Source organism: Sturnus vulgaris, chromosome 6, assembly GCF_052056855.1.
Source record: "Sturnus vulgaris isolate bStuVul1 chromosome 6, bStuVul1.hap1, whole genome shotgun sequence".
In the NCBI taxonomy this organism is placed as follows: Eukaryota; Metazoa; Chordata; class Aves; order Passeriformes; family Sturnidae; genus Sturnus; species Sturnus vulgaris.
This window is the reverse complement of record NC_142248.1, coordinates 46,036,121-46,059,462: the sequence shown is the minus strand read 5'-3', so window position 1 is coordinate 46,059,462 and position 23,342 is coordinate 46,036,121. Positions and strand designations below refer to the sequence as shown.

The 23,342-nt window shown below is 55.0% G+C and overlaps 1 protein-coding gene across 1 annotated transcript; it reads right to left on the bottom strand.

Annotated features, from left to right (window-relative positions):
• Positions 1-146: 146 nt before the first annotated feature.
• On the bottom strand, positions 147-19,322 carry NID2 (nidogen 2). The gene is made up of 22 exons (XM_088166416.1): positions 19,050-19,322; positions 18,071-18,379; positions 14,680-14,912; positions 14,064-14,440; positions 13,314-13,463; positions 12,988-13,233; positions 12,623-12,823; positions 12,280-12,498; positions 11,173-11,316; positions 10,286-10,414; positions 10,058-10,201; positions 9,849-9,968; positions 9,540-9,767; positions 8,645-8,884; positions 8,338-8,559; positions 8,055-8,224; positions 6,958-7,087; positions 5,084-5,255; positions 2,438-2,595; positions 1,753-1,876; positions 1,026-1,138; positions 147-938 (listed from the first exon to the last, which is right to left on the bottom strand). Exons 1-22 carry the CDS (start codon positions 19,236-19,238, stop codon positions 928-930), a joined length of 4,029 nt encoding a protein of 1,342 aa, XP_088022542.1. The 5' UTR covers positions 19,239-19,322; the 3' UTR covers positions 147-927.
• Positions 19,323-23,342: the final 4,020 nt, after the last annotated feature.

Below are 23,342 nucleotides of genomic sequence, written 5' to 3'. Positions count from 1 at the left end.
TCTTTTTCACTGTGTTTGGAATGTTACATAAAATCTTCTTTTCCTGAGGTCCTGCCCTAGGAACAGCTCGCTCCTGGCTTGCTTGCTGCCTCCTCGTGCTGAAATATTCCCCTACAACTGAAACAGTGAAAAACTGAATCCAAAGGGAAACTTAAACCAACCTTTTTTATTCAATTATTGAAATAACCTAGAAAAAGTGAAGCATTACAACATAACTGGTATTTCTGAACATGTATTGGTCTACACTGGGTAGGTCTAGGAAGTCACTTGGAAGACCCAACAAGCATGAACAGATCAATTCTAGCATATTCTTCTAATATAAATACTAAAAGACATGCATGGAGGCAGTGGTGAAAACACAGAATCATCTTCTGGAAAATCTTCAGTGCCTTTGCCACATCCCATCCCTGTTGTGCAGGATTTTGGAGCACTCACAGTCTCTGTCTTCAGGGCTCTTTGTTATTTAGACCCAGCAATTTACTGCATCCACAGCTTCCCATAGGCACTTAATTTATTTTGGTTTTGGATAAAAGGACCTCTTGGTCAGATTGTCAAAACTATGAAAAATGAATCCATTCTTCTTCCAATAAAATAAAACAGTGGAGTAAAAAAAAAAAAAAAAAAAAAAAAAAAAAAAAAAAAAAAGCTACATTTTAAATCTTGCACGAGCAAGAGTTCGAGTCATGGCTTGAGCTTCCCAGGACCTTTTGTTTTTTTGGTGATATCAACATTTTCCACTTGGTAAAAAAATACAGTAGTAAAGTCTTGAGGTATAACTATAAAAAATATTTGAAAATCTTTTGCAGGAAAGCAGGGCACTTCATTGGCCTTGGTGAGGGACTTCTGCCCCCTTGTATGCAGCGACAGTTCTCTGGGTCTGAAACTCCTCTGGGTGCAAAGATCGTTGTTTCCTTCAAAATGGAGTTCCTATTTCCTGGCTGTGGGGAGAAATGGAGATTTTTAGTGTGTCAGGCACCTAGCAGCCATCAGAATTCAGAAAGGGATGGGGTTTGGGTGGGATTTACCTCCAGGGCAGTAGGGATAAACTGCTGTGATTCCATAGAGGTGGGATCGCTGCTCTGGAAGATACTCATCAGTGAAGGAGCCTGTTTCTTTATTTACAGCTATCACCCCATCCCTGGTGAAAAAAAAGGGGAAGAAGTGTTTTATTCACCTATGAAAATTGGGGATTTTCACCTATTTATGTGTGTTTAAGCTGAAAAGCTTGGTCTGAACACCTGCAGGACAAGTGGAAAGAAGTTTGCCCTGTAAAATCCTCCTCCAGCTCAGTCAGTGCATTTCTCTGTGGTGATGCAGCCACAGAAAAGAGCCTTCCAAGGAGAGATTATCTCCCTGAGAGTCTCCTCCAAGCGTGGCAAGCTCTTAAGTGTTTGTTGTAATCTAAGGCTGGTTGGGAGTTGTGAGAGCTTCCAGCTGGAGCGGGAAGAGAGGCGAGTTCCTGAGGCAAAAGGGAACAGCTGAGGACAGGATCTTTCCTTGGACCTAATCTAGATCCAGAGACTTGAGCCAAGTTTTAGTTAAAAAAAAAAAAAAACAAAACCAAACCCAAACCACTGTTTGTGTCCCTCCCAGGGAGCCGAGCTTGTGTCTAAACAACTCCTCCGTGCAGAGATTTACAAGCAGGTGCTGCTGAAGCCACGCTCAGGAGAGCTCTGGGAAAGCTCCAGGATTTCGGAGCAGGCTGGGATTCCTCTCCCAGCCGTGCAGGGCTTTGTGTTTTGTCGTGCTCACCGTCTCCAGTCCGTGTGGTAGAAGTGGTTGGCGTAGCTGATGATGCTGAAGGGGTAGTTGAGGTTGCTCTGGATGAGGCGCCGGCCGCTGCCGTCCGGGAATGTGCATTCCAGGTGCTTGGTGCCTGTTCAAAAACAAAATATTCCCCCCCATCCCACTGAAAATGCCACACCAAATATGTTCTTTGTATTTCACAGACTCTCAAGGATCACAGGACACCCCAAAAAACCCACCCTGGGTATCCCTGGCAGTGCTGTGCAAACACTCCTGGAGTTCTTCCCTCCTTGGGGAGCCTGGGCAGTGCCCAGCACCCTCTGGAGGAAGAGCCTTTCCCTGATTTATTACATTTCGAATCAGCTTTTCAGCCTAAAGATGTAGAATCATAAAATTCAAGTTGGAAAAGCTCCCTAAGACCAAGTCCAACCATTTCTCAGCAGTGCCAAGGCCACCACTGCTCCACGTCCCCAGGTGCCACATCCACAGGGCTTTTAAATCCCTCCAGGGACAAGGACTCCACCACTGCCCTGAGCAACAACATTTTCCATGAAGAAATATTTCCTAAAATCCAATCTAAACCTCGGCTGGCACAACATTGGATCCCACAGGTAGCACTGAGCTGAAAACATCCCGGATTTTCCCTCAAGGCTCAGTGTGACATTCTCTGATCCATCCTTGGGGACATTACCTGCATCTGCCCAGCACAGCAGCTTGGAGAAGGGATCAAAAGTCAGGCCATTGGGCAAACCAATGTCTGTGTGCACCAGAACCCTCCTGTTGGCTCCGTTGACAGTGGAAGTTTCGATTTTGGGAGCTTCACGATTCCAGTCCGTCCAGTAAAGGTTCCTTGGGAAATAATGCACAACAAACAGGACACGCAGTGAGGAGTGGTGGGAGATTTTCCTGCTTCCTGCCAGGAGCAAGGCCTGGTTTTGCCCTTATCAGTGTTCCTGAACCATCTTTATTTGATTAAGAAAAAAAAAAAAACAACCTCTCCAAGCAAAGCAGAACGATATCAAACATGTTTATGACCCAAACTGCAGCTCCTCAACGAGGGCGAGTCTGAGGAGGAGAATATTTTGTATCCCAACAGCACCCTGGAGGCACAGCTTTTCAAAATAACCTACTAAAACAGCACTTTTAGCCAAATCTTGAATTATTAAATATATAAAAAAAAAAGGGCTGGGGAGCAGAGCCGATCCCTCCTACAGGATGTGCAAGGGTAAGAGCTGAAATGAGGGATGTGGGGCTCCAGGTGGGCTCTTCAAAATTCTGTTTATTGTATTCAGATGATACAGTAATTTAGGGGTCTGTTAATTGTATTCAGAAGATATACAGTAATTTATGGGTCTGTTTATTGTATTTAGATAATTTATGGGTCGTGGGTAACAGGAGCTAAGCCCACAGTGGTCAGCATCAGCTGTAGGCTGGTTTAAAATCAATTCTGTTGGATCCCAGAATTCTGATTTTTTTGAGCTTTCTGTGCTGTCAGGCACTGCCCCCCTGCAGAACACTGCTTTGGAGCTGAGCCCTTGGACAAGGCTCCAAATGTGGGGGATGGAGTTAAAATCACGGGTGTGCAGTGAAATAGAAGTGTGTGATTGCACATGGGGAAGGGTTTGGGATTTGGGGTTTTTATAAAATATAAGATATAGTTATAAAGATATAAAATATAGTAAGATGGAGGATTTGGGGTGGTGTCTCTTTCTGGGCTCATCTTCCTTCTTCTCCATGGTTTCAGGCAGCAGTTTCTGGTTGGTCACTCAGTGTCACACTGAGGGTCATGGGAATTTAGTTATTGGGTTAAAAGGATAAATAATTGTCACGGTTGCAGGTTCCTGGGCGGATGCAAATCGTGAAAAATGAAATAATAAAATAATAAAATGAATAATATCGGTGTTAATTCTCTATTGGACTGTTTAGCTTTAAGAGATCTTGCAGCAGCTGCATCTTCCTCCATTTTCCTCACTTCTAGCAGGTGGCTGGAAGTGCTGCTGAACTTCCTGCACTTTTTGATAAAATTTAATAAAGAACCAAGCCCAAACACAAGAAAATTCATTTCCATCATGTTTTTCTTAATCCTAACTCCAAATGAAGACAAAAGAGACTAAGAAAAACCACTAATTAAATGGTGCCAAACACCCACTGCTATTACAACTTGCAATCTGCTCTATATTTTTCTTTACAAAATATCTTATTACGTAACAACTCATCAATACTTTTGCTATTACTTATAGCTTATTATAGCTAGGAACATTACCATATTCATGTTACTGGTTTTTAATTACAAAAAGTTCATAGGTTACAGTTTAAACTAAAGGTTGTTTTTCAGTTTTCTTGCAGTAGAAAATGTTGAGGTTTTTTTTCCTACTTACATCATTGGCTTTCTTGTTTACTTGTAAAAATCTTTTTGCTTAATAAAAACATCATAAAACCCCCTTTCCACTCGTTTTACCCTTTAACTTCTTATCTAATAAAACTAATAATAAATAAATAATCAAGAATAAATAATAACTAATAAATAATGACAAATAATAAATACATTATAAAGAAATAATGAATAATAAACTACTAATAAAACTAGTTAGCTAATAAAACTAGCTCAACAACTCTTTTCTTCTATATCAAAACTTACTATCATTTCTACTCTTCCTTCAAATCATCCAAAAATCTTTCTATTATACACACACATCTATAAAACCTTCCTATTAAATTTGCATTTCCCAACACCACAGGGTTCTTGGCAGGGCCAAGTTGTGCACCTTGCAAAGCCCAAAACCTCTGGAGGATTTCTGCTGCTCACCCTTGCACAGGAAGTTATTTTTCACTTTTCTTGCAGTAGAAAATTTTGAGGGTTTTTTTTTTTCCTACTTGCAACATTTTCTTTCTTGTTTACTTTGCAAAAATTCTTTTGTCTAATAAAAACATATTTTGTTTAATATAAATTTATCCTTTGCCCTGAATCATAAAAACCTATTTCAACTCGTTTTACCCTTTAACTTCTTATCTAATGAAACTAATAATAAATAAAAAATAATAAGTAGTAAATAATAAATAAATAAGAAATAAATTATGAATAATAAACTACTAATAAAACTAGATAGCTAATAAAACTAACTCAACAATTCTTTTCTTCTATATCAAAACTTACTATTATTTCTACTCTTTCTTCAAATCATTCAAAAACCTATTATACACACACATCCATAAAACCTTATTATTAAATTTGCATTTCCCAACAGCAGGGGGTTCATTCCCTTCCCAACATCTCCGGGCTCTTGGCAGGGTTGTGCACTTTGCAAGGCCCCAAGATCCCCGTGGGTTTTGTGCTCACCCTCTGACGGGGTCCACGGCGATGGCGCGGGGGTTGACGAGGTCGCTCTGGAAGAGCACGCGGCGCTCGGAGCCGTCCAGGCGCGCCCGCTCGATCCTGTCCAGCCCGCTGTCCGTCCAGAACAGCGCCCGCCGCAGGTGGTCCACGGCCAGCCCCTCGGGGCTCATCAGCCCTGCTGGGGGATGGCCACGATCAGGGAGATGCCTCAGGCATGCCCGGACCAAAATTGTTATATTAATATGGCTTGGGTTGCAAAGCACGATGTGACCGGAGGTGTGCGCTCTGTCACCATCTGTTAAAGCAGCTGGGGCAGCGATTCTGATCTCTGTGGGAGATATCTCCTGTTCATGGGCCATTTATTAAAACCAGCTGGGGCAGTGAGCCTGATCTCTGTGGGAGATATCTCCTGTTAATGGGCCGGGTGTTAAAGCAGCTGGGGCAGTGTTCTTTATCTCCAGAGGGGGATATCTCCTGTTAATGGGCCATTAAAATCCACATGGGGCAGTGTTCTTTAACTTTACTCAATCCATCCTCCCTCCAGGAGATCTCTCCTGTTCATGGCCATGCAGTCCCAGGGCAGGGTTGATCAAATTCCATCATCCCATTGGGAGATGCTCCAGCCAGGGCAGGAGCCGAGCATTTCCTACCCAGATCAAAGGGGAGATTTGGAACAGCAGAGCAGCCTTTTCCCACTGGATCCCAGAGGAAAACCAGAGCCTTGCACATCATCCCTGCAGCTTTGGAGGAAAACTGCACCTTGTGCAGGAGCCCTGCTCCAGCAGAACCACATCTGTCACTGCAGGAGGATGCAGCCACCATGGAATGGGACTGCACCAACCCTGCCTGACTGACGGGGGCACCTTGGATTCTCCCTCTGCCCCTGCTCTGGGTTTGTTCTCTGCAATACTGCATTGCTATTGGAATTGTCCTGGCAAAGAACTGTTATTCCTGTTCCCATAGCTTTGCCTGAGAGCCCCTTAATTTCAAAATTATAATAATTTGGAGAGAGGGGGTTTACATTCTCCATTTTAAACAGAAGCTCCTGCCTTTCTTGGCAGACACCTGTCTTTCAAACCAAGACAATATGCATGCATATATACATAAATATACAAATATATGTGTGTGTGTGTGTGCTCTCCTGTGAGGCTTTGATGGTTACAACCAATGGATTGTAGCTGTGGTCTTGTGCCTCTTCTGAAGGATGGCCATGCCTCAAGATTTTGACTTTTATGTTTTTGTATATTTATATATTCATATATTTTTCAGATAATTACAGTAATACTGTAATTCTTTAGTGGATAACTCTAAAGTCCATATTCAGATTTAGCTGCTGCTTTGCCATTTTGGTCAGACACAACAATTCCTCTCCAGGGAATCAAGGACAATCAAGGACATTCTGCTGGGAATCAAGGACACCTCACTGCCTCAGACCCAGAGAAATGTAAACAAAAGCGAGTTAGGAGGAGCAAATTTGGGGTAAATTACCTCATTACCTGAAGCTGTAATTGGAAGATTCACCCCCAATATACAAATGGACCAAATTTGTAAAAGTGTGAAAACCCATGGTCTATTTTGGGTGTAGCCCCTGGAGGGGGCTTTGTCTGCTCTAAATGTACCTGAAGGCCCTTCAAGTAAAAATATAATAATATATTATAATATAATAATATATTATATGATCATGTTATAATATTATTAACATTTATTATTATTATTTTATAATATATTATAATATAATAACAGCTTTTTTATTCCCTTAATTTAGTCTGGCCTCTGTTTTTAGGTAGCCTGATAAGGCATCAATGGGAGGACCCCGGAGCTGCAATGGGAGCAGCAGCTGTGGCTGTGGGCAGGTGACACTGGGGACAGGAACACACCTGAGCTGATGATGGTCTCTGGCTCAGAACCTGGCTCCAACCCCGCCCTGCTGATGGTCCTGCCGGCCACGTCCGTCCAGTAAATCATCCTCTCCCGGCAGTCATAGTCAATCCCCACCACGATGGAGCCCTGCCAGGGGACAGGGACATGGGTGAGATCCTGCAGGAGGCTCAGGCAGCAGCCTCAGCCCATCAGCCAGCACTGGGAGCTGCCTGGGGAATGACCCTCAAATCCCATTTCCCCAGCAAAACTCTGCTCCAACGGGTTCCACCTGCACCCTCCCAGCTGAATCCTGCAGCAGAGGATTCTAGGCCAGCTGGTGCAGGATCACACCCACATCCAGAGGGATTTGAACCCTTTGCCTGAAGGAGAGGGTGCTCCAAGAGCCAAGTCAACCCAGAGAATGACCCTCAGGATGGGGAGAGGGAAGACCTGGCAAGTTCCTTCACTTCCCCAGGGAGCAGGGAGGGTCCTGGCCCAGATTTCCCTGTTCCTCTGGCACATGGCCACTCTCCAAGGGAGTCCAAGGAAGGAAAAAAGGCCAGCCCTGCAGCTGGAGGTTTGGGCTGTGACCAACCCTGGAGAGCTCTGGGAGCACCTGAACTCCTTCCCTTTGGGAGCATTCCCAGGTCTGGGACCTGTCTGGGACCTGTCTCTCTGCTGGGGATGGCTGGAAGGAGGTGAAAATTGAATCCATAGAATGCCAGAGTGGTTTGGGTTGGAAAGGACTTTAAAGATCACTCAGTTCCACCCCTGCCAGGGACAGGGACATCTTCCACTATTCCAGGCTGCTCCAGCCTGGCCTTGGACACTCCCCGAGATGGGGCAGCCACAGCTTCTCTGGGCACGCTGTGCCAGTGTCTCACCACTCCCCGAGTCAATAATTTCATCCCAATATCCCTCTGTCATTGGGAATCCATTCCCCTTTGTCCTGTCACTTGTCCAAAATGCCACCAAGGCAGCCAGCACAGCCAACATCCCCACATACCAACCCCAACCCTCAAGAGGCGACCCCCACCTCAAACCCTGCCAGCTCAGAGACTCCAACCCCCCTGTGGTGTCCCTGCAGCCCATCCCCACCCCGAGGATACCGTACATGCAGGGACAGCAGCGTCTTGGCCGCCTCCTTGTGCAGCCGGGTGCCGTTCAGCGGGAGGTACCCGATCTGCTGGCCCTGGGCGTAGAGCAGAAATGTCCCCGTGGCCGGGGGGGACACGTCGGGACGGGGCTCGGGCCGGACACTGGGCGGGGCCACACTGGGCAGACCTGGCATGTTGCGGGGACAGAGATGGCTCAGGTGGCGTTGTCCCCACCTGGAGCAGGGCACAGCGCCCGTGCCGTCGGTGTGGCAGGGTCACTTTGGGGTGCTGGGCTCTTACAGGGAGGGGTGGTGCCAGGCTCGGAGCGCGTCCCCGGGATCTCCCTGCCGCTCTGCTCCACGCACCAGCAGTAGCCGCTGTCGCCGTGGCACTGCAGCGGGGTGAAGTCCCCGCTGGGCTCGCACTGTGGCACGTACTGGTCCCCGCGGGGGCTGCCCCCGTAGTGCTCCAGCAAACTCTGCCGCCAGCGCTCGCACATGCTGGGCGGCCGCTCCGTGGGCTCTGGCACGGGAAGGTGACAGTCACCACCCTACTCAGGGCTTTGTAGAGCCCTGTGTCCCCCTCTCCCTGCTGCCCTGGCACTCACCTGGGCTCCCGCAGCGTGGCGGGGTGGTGCCCGGCGCTGTCCGGGTGCCGGCGATCTCCTGTCCCGCAGCATCCACGCACCAGCAGTGCCCGGAGCTGCTGTGGCACTGCAGGGGTCGGTACCGGCCCTGCTCGTCGCACTGGGGCACGTGGCCGTCACCCACGGGTGATGGCCCTGGTGGCACCTCCCGCGGGTACATCCGTGCGTGCTCGCAGGGTGTCAGCTGCTGGATGGACTCTGCTGGCAGCAAACGCCCCCAGCTCGGGCTCAGGGGGTGCCACACAGCTCACCTGGAGCCGCTTGGCACCTTGGCACCACTTCTCCCATCTTCCAGCCTGCTCCAGCCCCCTCGATATCCCATAGCTGTTCCCTCCATCACAAGTTGACACAGGAGGTGGCCCAGTGGTCACAGCCACTGTAACCCAATGGGCCAGGGCACCCTAAACACCCAGGAGCCCCTCGATGCACCCACTTGACAGCACCCAGTGAAGCTCCAGAAGGGTGGTTGGGCAGAGGGTCACAGAGTCACAGAATCCTTAGGGTTAGAAGGGACTTCTGGAGATCCTCCAGTCCAACCTCCCTGCCAAGGCAGGGTCACCTGGAGGAGGTGGCACAGGGATGTGTCCAGGTGGGTTTGGAATATCTCCAGAGAGAGAGACTCCACACCCTCCTTAGGCAGCTTTTCCAGGGCTCTGCTACCCCCAGCATTACGAAATTCTTCCTCGTGCTGTGGTGAAACTTCTCCAGTTTTAATTTATGGCTGTTTAGTTTATGGGTCCCCTCCACTCGCTGTGGCTGGGCTGGCAGCTGGGCCACAGTGGGATGCCATTGGGACACCAGCCAGATGCCCAAGGAGCCAACCCTGCTCCCCTCACCCCTGCAGGGTGTCACTCACCTGGGCTCCCGCAGCGTGGGGGGGTGGTGCCCGGTGCTGTCCGGGTGCCGGCGATCTCCTGCCCCGCAGCATCCACGCACCAGCAGTGCCCGGAGCTGCTGTGGCACTGCAGGGGTCGGTACCGGCCCTGCTCGTCACACTGGGGCACGTGCCCGTCACCCAGGGGTGCCACCTCCCGCGGGTACATCCGCTCGTGCTGGCAGGGCGTGAGGCGCTGCGGGTTCCCTTCTGGAAAGCCGGAAAAGAGGAGAGTGAGGCTGGGAAAGCTGTGCCAGGCAGAGAGGGCACGGGGGCGAGCGGGCACCTCACCGTAGGTGCACTGGAAGCCGTCACCGGCGTAGCCAGGCCGGCAGCGACAGGAGAAGGAGCCCGGGGTGTTGTAGCAGATGGCAGCCGGGTGACACGGGCTTTGGGCACACTCATCCACGTCTGTGCAGGGGGAAGATGGGATCAGCGGGGACAGGGACACCCCTGATGGGATCAGCCGTGCTGGGGGGTCCCTCCCGTGCCCACCTTACCGGAGCAGTGGATGCCATCGCCGGTGTAGCCGGGCAGGCACTCGCAGGTGGCGCGGCCGTCACCGCGGGACAGGCACCGCGCCCGGTCCCCCGGAGCGCAGGGGTGCCGCCCGTCCTCGCACGGGTCACTCGGCGGTGCCAGCGCTGTGGGGACACGGGAAGGGGTGGTCAGAGCATGTCCATGGGGCACAGGAGTCGGGGACACCCCGGTTTGGGGTCAGCACTTACGCACACACCCCTGCCCGTCCCCCGCAGGCCGGTGGCCACTGCGGCACTCGCAGCGGAAACTGCCCGGCACGTTCAGGCACACGGAGAAGGGACCGCACTGGCTCAGACCCTCGGCGCACTCGTCCACGTCTGGGGAAAGGAGGAGACACGGGGCACCCCGATGGTGGTGGGACACCCCCTTTTTCATGGTCTGACAGGGAATATCCTGCCCCACGCTGCCCATCCCATGTCTGACACTGAACTTAATCAACTACAGAATTAACTTTTTAATCAGCTCAAAATAGAAGGGAAAAAAAGAACAAAATTGCTTTTGGTTAAGTCATGACTTTTGATAAAGAAGCATTTGTTCAAGGCACACCAATATTCTCGACTATCTGTGGTTTAAAACTTAGTTTCCTTCTCCTGAAATTGAGTGATCAGGTTGTTCACTTAACCTGAGATTTTAGGAGAAAGCAACCTGTTCCTTATTGAAAGGATCCTTGAATTCCTCGCCAGCATCACTGTGCACAGTGTGTGCATCAGTGGCACTGGGCAGCTTCTTGTGGAAAGAGACTCCAGATTTGGAAGATAAATTTGCAATGTGAATTTTGGTGTGATAAGAAAGCAACAACGAAGATGGCTGGATTTACAAAACGCAGGGATTATTTTTTCCATGGCTTGTGCTCTTTTCCTTCTCTCCTTTTTTTTCCCCCCTCCTCTTTTTCACTTGCTCCTGGCACGTTTCCCCAGAGACCTCCAGCACCCTGCCTCACTTTCCCCCCACGATGCACCCCTATGCTTGGCGAGGCTCTGTGACATCCCAGCATCCCAAATACCAGTGAGCACCGTGGTGCCTGATGGGGGAGAGATCCCCCAGCTCCCCCCAGCTCTCCCCCAGCCCTGCTGACCTCGGCAGCCCCGTCCATCCTGGCGGTACCCGGCCGTGCACTCGCACGTGTACTCGGTGCCCACGCCGGGCTGGCAGCGCGCCGGCGCCTCGCACGCGTGGGTGCCATCGTGGCACGGGCTCACCACGGGGTTCTCGGCCTCATCTGCGGGCACAGGAGGATGTTGGGGGGAATAAAAGATGTGGGAGACACAGGGAGTGATGATCCCCACTTATATCCTGTGCTGCAGCACTGTTGTCCCACGCAGGGAACCACGGCCGTGCCACCCAGTGGCACCCCTCAGCTCAAGCTGCTTGGAAAACCCCTCCTTTTTGGCTGGTTTTGGGCAAAGGCAGCACAAAGCAGCTTTGGGAGATGGTGGCATCCCCGCTGGGGGCTGGCAGCCTGGATTAGGCATCTGGATTAGGAGTGGGTGCTTGTTGGAACCCTGGAAACTGGGAATTTTAGGCTGTGTTGACAGCTTATCCCCAAGAAAACACTGCTTTTGACCTGAGGCCGTGGAGAAGGCTTCCAAAATTGAGTGATAGAATTAGAATCACTGATGTATAGTTTGAATAGAAGTGTGTAATATCACATGGTGGAGAACTTAGGATTTAAGGCTTTAGAATATAGCAATATATAGAAATAGAAATAGAAATAGAAATAGAAATAGAAATAGAAATAGAAATAGAAATAGAAATAGAAATAGAAATAGAAATAGAAATAGAAATAGAAATAGAAATAGAAATAGAAATAGAAAGCAAGATGGAGGTTTTAGGGTGGAGGTGTCTTTCTTTTTCACCTTCCTCTTCATGGGTCTAGGTGGTACTTTTGTGATTGGATAGAAAATTCCGCATTGCGGGTCACGGGTGATTAGCTATTTAGTTAAAAATAAAAATAATTTAGGTGCTCGTTCTTAATTGGGCCATTAGGCCTTAAAAGACCTTGTCGAGAAAGACAAGCCTCCATTTTTATCTTGTTAGCCAGAAGCGCTGCAGAACCCACTGCAACACAGGCGAGAATTAATAAACTCCTAAGCCCGAAGAAGAAATTCCACCTCCCGCGTCCAATCCCAACCGTGGGGCAGAGAAGGAAAAGAAGCTGAAAGGCGATGGATTCTGGTCTCACCTCGTGCTGGGCCGACTCGGGCGGCCAGGGCGTAGCGCAGGACGTGCTCGTGGCCATCGAAGAGGGCGAAGGCGCGCGCCACCGAGAGCTGCTGCCGCGCCGGCGGCCGCGCGTGCGGGCACCCCGAGAAGGAGATGTTCTGGCGCAGGCGGTAGGACAAGGTCTGGTTGGCAGTGCCCGCCACCACCACGTATTCCCGCTGGCCTGAGGATGTCACGGCTGCCGGGTGGCACGGGGAGAGCCGGGGGATGTGGGGAAAATGTGTCAGCATCGATGTGTCTCGGGTGTTTTTGGGGTATTCGAGGTGGGGTGTGTGAGGAGTTGAGGTGAGTACGGGTGTTACCTGAGCTGGAGTAGGAGTAGAGTTCCTTGTAGGGAGTGATGTGGACGGTGACGTTCTCTGGCAGGAATGGCACCTCACCCTGGATGTGTGTCCTGAGGCTTAAATAATTGTCCGGCCCCAGGCCCTCGGCTGTCTGAGTGACCTGGACCGTCTCCCCACCGGGGTAAAACGTCACCTCCAGGCTCTGGGTGAATTCAGCACCTGGCCAGGAAAAGGGAACAGGCACCATTTGTAGAGACAACCCCAAAGCATCCTTCCTGTGAGGGGTCACAGAGAGACGGGAGAGAGAGATTGGAAAAACCCCAGAGCTTCCCTGACCCCCTGACCACCCACCCGGAGGAGACACACCCCAAATCCCCTCTCACCCGTGATGCTGAAGCCGTTCTCAGAGCCAGGCTCCTCCACGGCGAAGAGCCACGCGAAGAGCCCCCCGACGGGCAGCAGGGGCAGCAGGGCACGGGCAGCGGGCTGGGGCACCCCGCTGATGGCCGTGTAGGCTCTGCCGTCGCTGCCCACGATGTAGGCGTGCAGATCCACGTCCTGGAAGCGGACGGACGCCCGGCCCACCCTCAGGCTCCCGCTCACCTTCCCGTTGAGGCGATGCACGGCCCCTGGGTGGGGAGATGGGCACTCCTGGCAGCGGCCACCCCGGATACACGGGCTGCCCGTCCCCGCCGCCCGCCCCCCGTACCTTCGGGCAGGCACTGCCGCCCGTTCCCGTAGAAGGTGGCCCGGCAGTGGCAGCAGAAGCCGGTGGCGTAGTCGGTGCAGAAGGCGTGAGGGGAGCAGCGCCCGTGGTGCTGGGCACACGTCTCCTTGCTGGCTGCGCTGTAGGTGAACACTGGGGACAGAGGGGAAAGGGTGGGGACACAGTGACAAAGCCACCTTTCACGGGGTGGTGGGTGTTTTGACTTCTTGGCCCCAAAAACACCGCCTGGAAAGGAGCCAGCTGGCAGTGGCAGTTCCCAAGAGAGTCACCCGGGATGCAGAGGGTTTGGAACCTGTTGCCTGACTTCAGGCAGATCTGACAGAGGGCAGGAGATCACATTCCTGAGGGTATTTTTGGGAGACAGTTGGCTGAGGACGGGGTTCTGCTCTCCCGGGCACGTGCCACGGCGGCCCCACAGCTGGCTGGGTGGCCGGGAGGGTGGCAAGGCCAACTGTGACCTGTCCCCTGAGCATCCCACCCCATCCCACGCTCCAGGCCTCCTGCCTTTTCCCTTGGCAAGCCCAGCAGGCAGGGATGTGTGGCTCCTCAGCAGCAGGACTGGGCTGAGAGCAGGAGCTGCAAGGGCAGCAGCTTTGCAGGAGCAGCTCCTCCAGCACCAGACGGGGTGAACTTCCAGCCAGGAGCTTTTTTTTAGGGAGCCACCCCCACTGGGTCACTGTCCCCACTGGGTCATCACCCCGTGGGGTCATGGCAGGGGTTGTGGCCGCTCACCATCAGGGTTGAAATGCACGTCCTCCTCCACGCCCACGCCGTGCTGGCCGGAGCTGTAGGAGGAGGGGTTGGCAGAGTGGCTCTGCCGGGTGCCACCGTCCCCACTGGGCTGCATCCAGTGGCTCCGCTCCTGGGTGTCCCTCCTCCCTGCTGGGACAAAGCCCAGGAGCACCGGGGTGCCGGATCCGTGGCTGGGACGCTGAGCCATGGGTGTGTGGCTGGACAGTGGGTGGGGGTAGCTGGCAGTGCCAGGGTTGGGGTGCTCAGGGGGGCTCTGAGGCACAGCAGGAGCAGCTCCCTCGCCACCCCCCGGCTCCACCTGCTCGGCGCTGCCCACGTGGAAAACCCACACGCCAGGAATTCCTGTGTTGCTCTCCCTGTGGACACAGCACACATGAACATCATCACAGCCACGCTGGAAAAGCCACCCCAAAGGTGGCACCACCCATCCAAGACCCCAAAACAGCTCCTGTGCATGTGGGGCTGAGCCCCTGATGCAGCCCAGCACTCCCAACTCACTCTCCAAATTTTTCCAGGTTCTAAAAGCCTCCAGGGCTGGGAGAAGGTGACCTTGCTCCCTCCTGCCCACACCCACAGCCCCCCAGATCCCACTCACCTCTCCAGGCTCCTCAGAGCCTGCTCACTGCTGGCCAGGCTGTGGAAGAGCCCGTCCCTTTTGGGGTCATCACCGTCCCCCCAGCTGAAGCCCACCCTGGCTGGCAGCTCCAGCTGGACGTTGTAGGACTCCTTGGGCCGTGTCCCCAGGAACTGGAGGCCACCACTGGGGTAGAGGAAGATGGTGTAGGTGTCCTCATCGTTGTAGGCTATGACTGCCTGGAAGGTGTTGAGCTGCCAAAGGGAGAGCGGCACGGATGGATGGCGATGGAGGGGCAGGAAAACAGCAGAGGAGTGAAGGAAGGGGAGCAGGGATGGGAGAGGCAGCCCCACACACACCACAGGACATGGAAACACCCCAAAAGGGCCCTGCAACAGAGAGCACCTCCATGGAGCCAGACTGGGGGGCTGCGAATGTTCACCTGGAGAGAAGGATCCAGGGAGAGCTCAGAGCCCCTTGCAGAGCCTAAAGGGGCTCCAGGAGAGCTGGAGACGGACTGGGGACAAGGGATGGAGGGACAGGACACAGGGAATGGCTTCCACTGCCAGAGGGCAGGGATGGATGGAGAAGGGATTCGTGGTTGGGAGGGTGGGGAGGGGCTGGGATGAAATTCCCAGAGAAGCTGTGGCTGCCCCTGGATCCCTGGAAGTGTCCAAAGCCAGCTTGGATGGGGCTTGGAGCAATCTGGGATAATGGAAGGTGTCTCTGCACGAGGTAGGAGGTGGAATGGATGTTCTTTAAGGTCCCTTCCAACCCAAACCATCCCACGATCAACCTGGGGAAGAGCAAGAGCAGGGGCTGCTCATGCCCAGCCAAACCCCAAGTGCCACATCCTGGGAAGATGCTCTGGATCCTCCCAGGGGCCCATGGCACAGCCAGGCCACTCCCTCGATGCAAGGGTGTCCCACGAGCATCCCTGGCCATGCAACCCTTGCCTCACTCCTGTCCTCCCACTGACAACCCCCCCTGCTCCAGAGGAAAACCCACACCCCCCGCTTGTCCCTGAGAACAATTTTAGCTCGGTTTCCTCCGGAAAAAACATTCCCGTGCTCCCAGCTCCCCATACATCCCGCTATAGGCAGGCTGGCTGGCTGCCCTGCCAGCCCTGCGAGCCCTGGGGCCGTGCCAGGCAGCGGCACCGCGGCCACAACCCACGGATGGGGAGGGTCTGGAGGCAGCACAGGACAAACCAACCCCGCACAGCCCCTGCTCCTCCGGGAAACAGCTCCGAGCTGGGAGCAGCAGCCCTTCCCACCGAGAGAAATAAAAATAATTAAATTCCCAGTTTCGCCCCCTGGAGCAGCATAAGGAGGGTGAGGGTTCCCCCCACTCCATCCCCACTCCCCCAGGACTGATTTTGGGGCGCAGGGCCCCCCGGAGCATCGCTGGATTTCCTGGCAGCCCCGCGGGATATAAAGAGCCTTGTTGTGCCTGTCGCACACTCGGGCATTCAGAGACCCCGAAAAGGCGGCCAAAAAGCTGGAGGGGGGGTGTGGGGGGTGGAATAACCCCCCTGCCCCTGGGGCTGGATTCCTCCCCCACGCAGCCAAATCACAGCAGCAGCTGCAGGGCTCATTCAGCCTCGGGGTGGGTGGCGAGGGGGGACACGCTGGGTGACATCGATGTGCTGGCACGGTGGGAGGAAGGGAAGGAGGGGGGGGGAAGCCCCCAGAAAAGGGCAAATTCCAGCCCAAAAGGGCAAGTTTTGCTCCTGCATAAGCAAGCTCAGCCTTGTCCCATTCTGCAGCCAGGGAAAATGTCACTGCAGGGACAAGGAGCATGTCCCAAGGAGTTGGAGGGGACACGGCTCTGCCAGACCTCTTTCCCCAGCAGGACCCCCCAAAGAGGGAGTCTGGGGATCCTCTGCTCCCCATCTTAACCCAGTTTTCTACTTTTGGGGCTCAAAAGGGATTAGCCGTGACTTTCCAGGGCAGGGGGAAAGGCTTTGGAGTCAATCCTGGTTCTGAGCAGCAGGAGGGCAGCGTTTCCATAAACACCACATTTGGTCAGGGAAAAAAAGTAGTGCTTGGGCAGTTTTTTAGCAGTTTTGGTGAAGGGGGAGCTCAGTAAAGCACAGGCACAAGCTGCATTTCAGGAGCTTTCCCTGGAGCTCCTCGTTTCCGAACGAGACCGGTTTTCGTTTTAAAGCCTGATCCAAACTTCTCAGAGAGGAAAAAAAAAAAAAAAAACACAACGAGGAGAAGAGAAAAGAAGAGGAGGCTGCATTTTCGAGGTCACTGTGAGGCCCCTGATGGCATCTCTTCAGCTGTTTTCCCAACTTTTAAATGAGAGGAAAAAATGTGCCTTGTCTCCTTCCAAACCTCAGCTTCTTGCCTTGCTTGGCTTCCCTCTCAGCAAGGCACTACCGAAGGGCCCTGGAGCAGGGGGGTGGCTCCTGGTGGTCCTTTGGGACCTGGTGGCTGCTGCTGGGTTTTGGGTGAGAGCCCCTCACCCATCACCCAGCTCTGGGTGTCCATCACCAGCGTTTTCCTGGTGCAGCTCATCCCGTTCAGTGAGTCCCTGCAGCTGGCGGAGTGTCACTGTCACCTCCTCAGCACGTCATCAGCCTGATGTGACAGCTCATGGCTCAGTGTTTTTGGGGACAGGAGCCTTATCAGCCCCGTGGGTGGAGAGCACAGGTCACCCCCCCGACCTGGCAGACCCCCTATGAGCTTGTTTTCCAGGCACAACATCAACCCACGGTGGAAATTCCAAAGCTGGTTCCTCGCCAGTGTGACCAGCACAGGGGCAGAAGGAAGGAGCAGCCCTGAGCCACCAGTAAAGGTCAGGAGCACAATGGGTGACCTAAACCAGGGCCTCCCCCAGCTGCCCCCAGCCACCCTCTGCCCTGCAAAGCCAGAGCTGCCAGCACTGGAAAGCTCTGTCTGAAAAGAATCAGAGTCATGGAATGGTTTGGGTTGAGGGGTTCTTAAAACTCATCCCGTTCCATTCCCATGGGACTCCATCCCAGGCTGCTCCAAGTCTCCTGTCCAACCTTGGACACTTCCAGGGATCCAGGGGCAGCCACAGCTTCTCTGGGCACCCTGTGCCAGGGCCTCCCCACCCTCACAGCCAAGAATTTCTTCCTAACATCTGATCCAAGCAATGTTCCATTCTCCCTTGTCCTGACACTCCATGTCCTTGTCCAAGCACCTCCAGCCATGAAGGCAACAGCTGAACCTCCTCTGGTCAACAGCCCCTGCACTGTCCCAGCTCTGAGCAGAGGAGGAAAGCTCCATGTTCCTCCTGGTGCTCACCCAAGGATGGATGGATGGAGACACCCTCCAGCTGCTCAGAAAGAAAAGACTCAGCATTTTGGGTACCACACCAGAAAAACTCATCCTCCCATGACACACAGGATGGGCATCCAAGCTCAGCCCCTTGGCCTCACCTTCGTGGAGGGCTCGGTGTCCTGGGAGAGCTCCTGGTAGGCGCCCACGTCCTCCCAGGTGGCAATGAAGGCATTGGTGGGCACGAAGGTGCCAGCAGAGCGGGGAAACCCGGCCTGGATGTATCCCACAGCCTGGTCCAGCACGTCCCGAGAGTCATCCTGCCGATAGTAAATGTTCCCTCTGTCCCCGGAGGTGTCGAGGTCGGCCAGGAAGGGGGCGATGACGGGGAAGTCTGTGGGGAAATCGTCATCCACGTACTGGGTCTCCCTGGGGAAATCCTGGGTGGAGATGACCCCGTTGGTCCCCACCTGCAGGGAAAGCGGTGCAGGGAGCTCAGGAGCTGCAGAGGTGCCACCACTGCCGCTCCCCTTGCCCTGTCCCCCCCTCCTCGGGGCAATGAGAGCCCCGGGGCCGCGTGGCCCCATCCGGCCGGGCAGAAAACAAAGACCTCGGGCTTCTCCATCCTCCAGGGAGCTGCAGCTCAGGGGCCATCCCAGCTGCAGCCGGAACAGCTGCGGAGGAGAAAGCCCTCTTGTTCCTCCGCAGCCGGAGACACCGGGCAGGACACCGCGGGAAGGGGGAAATGCATGGATGGATGGATGGATGGATGGGGGAAAAACACGTGCGGTGGGACAGCGAAGGTGCACATGGAGGGACAGGGGCGGGCAGGAGGAGGAGGAGGGGGTGTAAAGGCAGGGGAGGAAGGGGCTGAGTGGGAGGGAGTATGGAAAGACGGAGGGGTGAGAAGCCAGAAGGAAGGAGGGATGGTGGGGCAGAGGGATGGAGGGGAGCAGAGTGGGAAGATGGAGAGAGGGCTGGAAGGAGGGAGGGACAGAGGCTGGAGAGATGGACGGAGTGAAGATGGAGGGAAAGAGGGAGATGATGGAGAGGAGGAAGCGGGGTAGGGAGTGAGAGCGGCCGGGGGGAGGAGGGCAGGGAAGGAGAGGGCAGCGGGGAGCGGGACCGGCCGGGACTCACGTAGAGGCGGCGGGCGGAGCGGCCGTAGAGGCGCAGGGCGCGGCGGAGCAGCAGCCCCGGAGAGCTCTCGTCATCCCCGGGCCGGAGCCGAGCATCGCCGCGGGCCGGGCCGTGCGGGAGCAGCCCCGGGCGGGACAGGGCTGTCCCCACCGCCAGCACCGCCGCCAGCACCGGCAGCACCGCCCGCATCCCGACACCGACCACGGGAACCCCCGACGGTACCGGGAGAAGCCGAGCGGAGCAGCGGAGCCGAGCGGAGCCGGGCGGACCGGACGGGGCGACCCCGGCCCCGTGGGGCGGGACGGGGAGTAGCCCGAGGGGCGTGGCCAAACAGCGGCCGTCCCCGTTCTGGGCCAATCAGGTTTTACCCAAAATCCGTCCAGGGTTGAGGCCTCCCCCCTATTCCGCATCCCCGTGCATCCCCCGGGCCGGTACCGGCATCCCGGGGGGAGCGGGGTATCACAGCGTCCCGGGAAAAAGAGTGGGATCCCCTCTCTGTGCCCTGCATCCCCCCCCGGACCCCCCTGGAGCCCTGCGTCCCCCTCCGATCCCCGCATGCCCCAGGAGCCTCGCATCCCCCCCCGGATCCCCACATCCCTCCCCAGATCCCCACACCCCCCTCGGATTCCCGCATCCCCTCCCCGAGCCCCGCATCCCCCTGGATCCCCGCAACCCCCCTGGATTCCCGCATCCCCCTGGATCCCCGCAACCCCCCTGGATTCCCGCATCCCCCTGGATCCCCGCATCCCCCCTGGATCCCCGTATCCCCCCCCTGCTCGCTGCTCCGCCCCCGGGGCCGGGCCCGCGTCCAGCCGGGGTCGGGGCCGGGGTCGCGGCGTGGGCGGGAGGCTCTGGCCACTCCCCGCTCGCTCCCTCGGATCCCGCTCCCTTGAGCCGGGAAGAAACGTGACTCCTCATCCAAGGGGACCCGCGGGGGGAGGACAGGGGCAGCCCCCGGCCAAAATCTGTCGTGCAGCCCAGCTGGCAGGCGGTCAGCGAGCGGCCCCCCACGCACGCCCGGCCGGGCGCGGGGTCAGCGCTGTTTATCCTTTCTCTGTCCCATCATCCATCATCTCCAGCTCTGCAGGGGCCGATGGACCGAGGAGGGTTTGCTCTGGGGTCGGGGGATGAGGGTGGGAGTACCCACAGTGGTGGAGGGGAGGAAGAGCTCAAATCCCGGCAGCTGCACTCCGTGAATGCTCCTGGAAATCCGGGCTGGGAGCAGCCAAAAGCTCTGCTCCAGCTTCCTGGAGCGTTTCCCCCTTCCCTGGCCTGGAGACTTCATCTCCAGCACAGCCATGCCCGAGGAATGCCAGATAACAAGGAGGGAAGTGTCAAAGCCCTTGTAGGCTGTCGAGAGAAATGAATCAGGGACACATTCATGACATTCCCCACAGGAATCCTCACGTGGGAAGCAGCTGGACACTCTCCATCCCGTCTATTGCAGTGACAGAGATTTGTCACTGTGGCCCTGTCTCCTCCATCCTGTATCCACTGCACCCTGCTTACCCTGGAAAGCAGCTCCCAGTGGTGCTGGGATTGAGCTGGTTTGGAAGTCTGGCTCTTCCAGGGAGTGCCACTGCCAGGGCCACATCTGGAGAAGCCACTGGCCCTTGGCTGCAGGCATCTGGCAGGCTCCAGCCCCTGGAAGGAGTCATTTGCCTGGCCATGGAAAACCATTAGGACTTGGAGTGGGGTCCAGGCCAGCTGGACACGATCTGCAGCCTTGGAGGAGCTTCCCGCGCCAAAATGTGGCTTTTCTTTGAAGCTCCAACACCTCCATGGCTCCACAGGGAAATTGGGAGCTGCAGGGGGCCAGCAGCTCCTCTGCCTGGTGAGATCCCAGCTGGGATGTCACTCCCATGGGGATTGTTGGCATTTGGTGGCACCTCGGAGGTGGCAGAGGGGGCAGGAAGTGGGGGGAGGGAAAGGGAGGAAAGCCTTGCTGTTCCATGAGATTTTGGGGGGCTATTGAAAATCCAAACCACGGGCCCTGAGAATCCTCTGGACTGGGAAGGAGGAGCTGCCAGGCTTCCTGCAGTCTTTAGGATGCTAAAAATGGTATTTTCCCTTCTCCCTGAGCCAAACTGGCACGGGTCAGTTATAAAAAGGCAGCTGGGAAGAGCTGGAGTCCTGTCCTGGCCTTGGGAGCAGAATCCTGCTGGCATGGGCATCCCTATGGCTTTGGGAGAAGCTGGGAGCCTTAGTGGGGATGGGAACAGGGATTGGGATAGGGATGGGGATGGAGACAAGAAATGGGATGAGGATAAGGGTGGGGACCATGATGTGGATGGGGTCAGGGATGAGGATGGGGATGGACATTGGGATGGGGACAAGAATGGGGATGGGCGTAGGAACAGGGATAAAGATGGAGACAAGGATGGGGATGGGGATATGGATGAGGATGGGACAAGGATGAGGATGGGCAATAGAGAATGAAGAGGAAGGTGAGGAAAGGGGCAAGGACGAGGATGGGCAGAGGAATAGGTCTTGGGATGTAAATGGGATTGGGTACAGGGATAGGGGTGAGGATGAGAATGAAGATGGGGACAGGGACAGGCTGTGCTCGCCCACACCCTGTGCTGGGAAGGGACTGGTCCCTGTAATCACTTCCATGTGCCTCTGGCTGCAGGGTTCATCCCTTCTCTTAGCTTGGGCATGAAAACAATCCAGAGCCATTTCCTGGGAGGCATTTTGGGCAGAAACAGATGTGCTGACATTATGGAAGTGCAGGAAGATCTGGGATGGGGCTGAGGATGGATCTGCCCTGACCCAGCAGACACTCCCTGTGCTGAACTGGGAGAACCAGGACAAACCACTGGTCACCCTCCTGCCAGATGTGGCTGCTGGGAGGGGCCGGCACCTCCCTGTCCTGCTGAAGCCTCACCTTCCCCTGGGCTCCCAGCGAAGAGCAGGAAAAGCAGAGGAATCCCTGGCTCAGAGGCTGCTGAGGCAGGAAATTCCGGCAGCCTCTCCCCCAAGCCTGGCAGCGCTGGAATTGCTGAGCCCCTGCAGCCGGCAGAGATAAGGGGAGCAGCAGGAAACGCGCACCTCTCCTGGGGCAGGCAGGAAAGGAAGCGTGATTCCCGGGAACGGGAGCGTGCCTGGGGGCTGCAGCACACATCACAGGATGCTCCGGGGCTGTTTGGGATGTTTGCAGGGAAGCAGGGCTGGGATAAGAGCAGGGATTCAGGCGGTGCTGGCACGGGCTCGCTCAGCAGTGTCCCGTTGCCAGCTGGGTTAGTGGGTCACTCTAATAAAGCCTTGGAGCATTTCTCCCCCTGGATATCGGAAACCAGCCCTGCTCAAGGTCAGGCGGTTTGGCAGGAAGGGCCACAAACCCTTGATGTGCCTTGAACATCCCTGTGGGTCCTGCAGGAAAGGGCTCTGCACCCCTGAGCTCCCTGGACCAGCACCAAAAACTGTTCTGGCCTCATGTCCCAAGAAAAAGAGATGGCTCTGGGGACCCCCATCATAGAATTATGGAATTGTTTAGGTTGGGAAAGCCCTCTCAGATCATCGAGTCCAACCCTTCCCCCAGCACTGCCGAGGCCACCACTGCCCCGTGTCCCCAAGTGCCACATCCACATGGCTTTTAAATCCCTCCAGGGTGGTGAATCCACCACTGCTCTGGGCAGCCGTGCCAGGGCTGGACAACCATTTTTGTGAAGAATTTTTCTCCATATCCAATCTAAACCTCCCCTGGCACAACTTGAGGCTGTTTCCTCTTTCCTGTCCCTTGTTCCCTGGGAGCAGAGCCCGACCCCCACCTGGTTGTTTCCTCCTTTCATGGAATGACAGAAAGAAAATTCCTCCATCCTTAATAACTGGAATGTGCTGGATAATACCGGCCAAATGTGGCAGCAGCATTTCTGAGGCTCGATAAAACCAGACAGAATCAAACCAGACCCCATCAGCTGCCCCCTGGCCCAGGAAGGTGAGCACAGCCTTGGGTTTGAGCTCAGCCCTCAGGAGCCATCCGAGAAGTCCCAGCTGGTGCTCGACTTTCCAGCAGCAGGAACAAGCTCTGAGCTGTGCCAAGGACAAAGGGGGACTCTGTGGGTGGCTGTGCCCCTCCTGTGGGGTGGCTCTGCATCCCTTCAGGCCATCCTGAGGGATTTCTCCTGCTGGCTCCATCTCCCTGCCTTCCCTGGGGCTTTTTCCTTTCCTGGGAGCATCCCGAGGGAGCTGACAGCAGGGCAGGTCCCCCCCAGCACAGCACCCAGCTCTCCACATCTCCATTTTTGGGAACACTCCTCATTAATTTTGCTCTCAATTCCTTGACTCAGCTTT

What these genes read in the sequence shown, in the direction of transcription:
- NID2 (XM_088166416.1), bottom strand. Translation starts at nt 19,238, where the DNA reads ATGCGGGCGGTGCTGCCGGTGCTGGCGGCGGTGCTGGCGGTGGGGACA. An exon ending in AGACGCTGCTGTCCCTGCAT is followed by an intron (nt 7,088 to 8,054) that starts GTACGGTATCCT and finishes GTCCCCTGGCAG; the next exon opens with GGCTCCATCGTGGTGGGGAT. An exon ending in AGAGACCATCATCAGCTCAG is followed by an intron (nt 5,256 to 6,957) that starts GTGTGTTCCTGT and finishes ATCCCCCAGCAG; the next exon opens with GGCTGATGAGCCCCGAGGGG.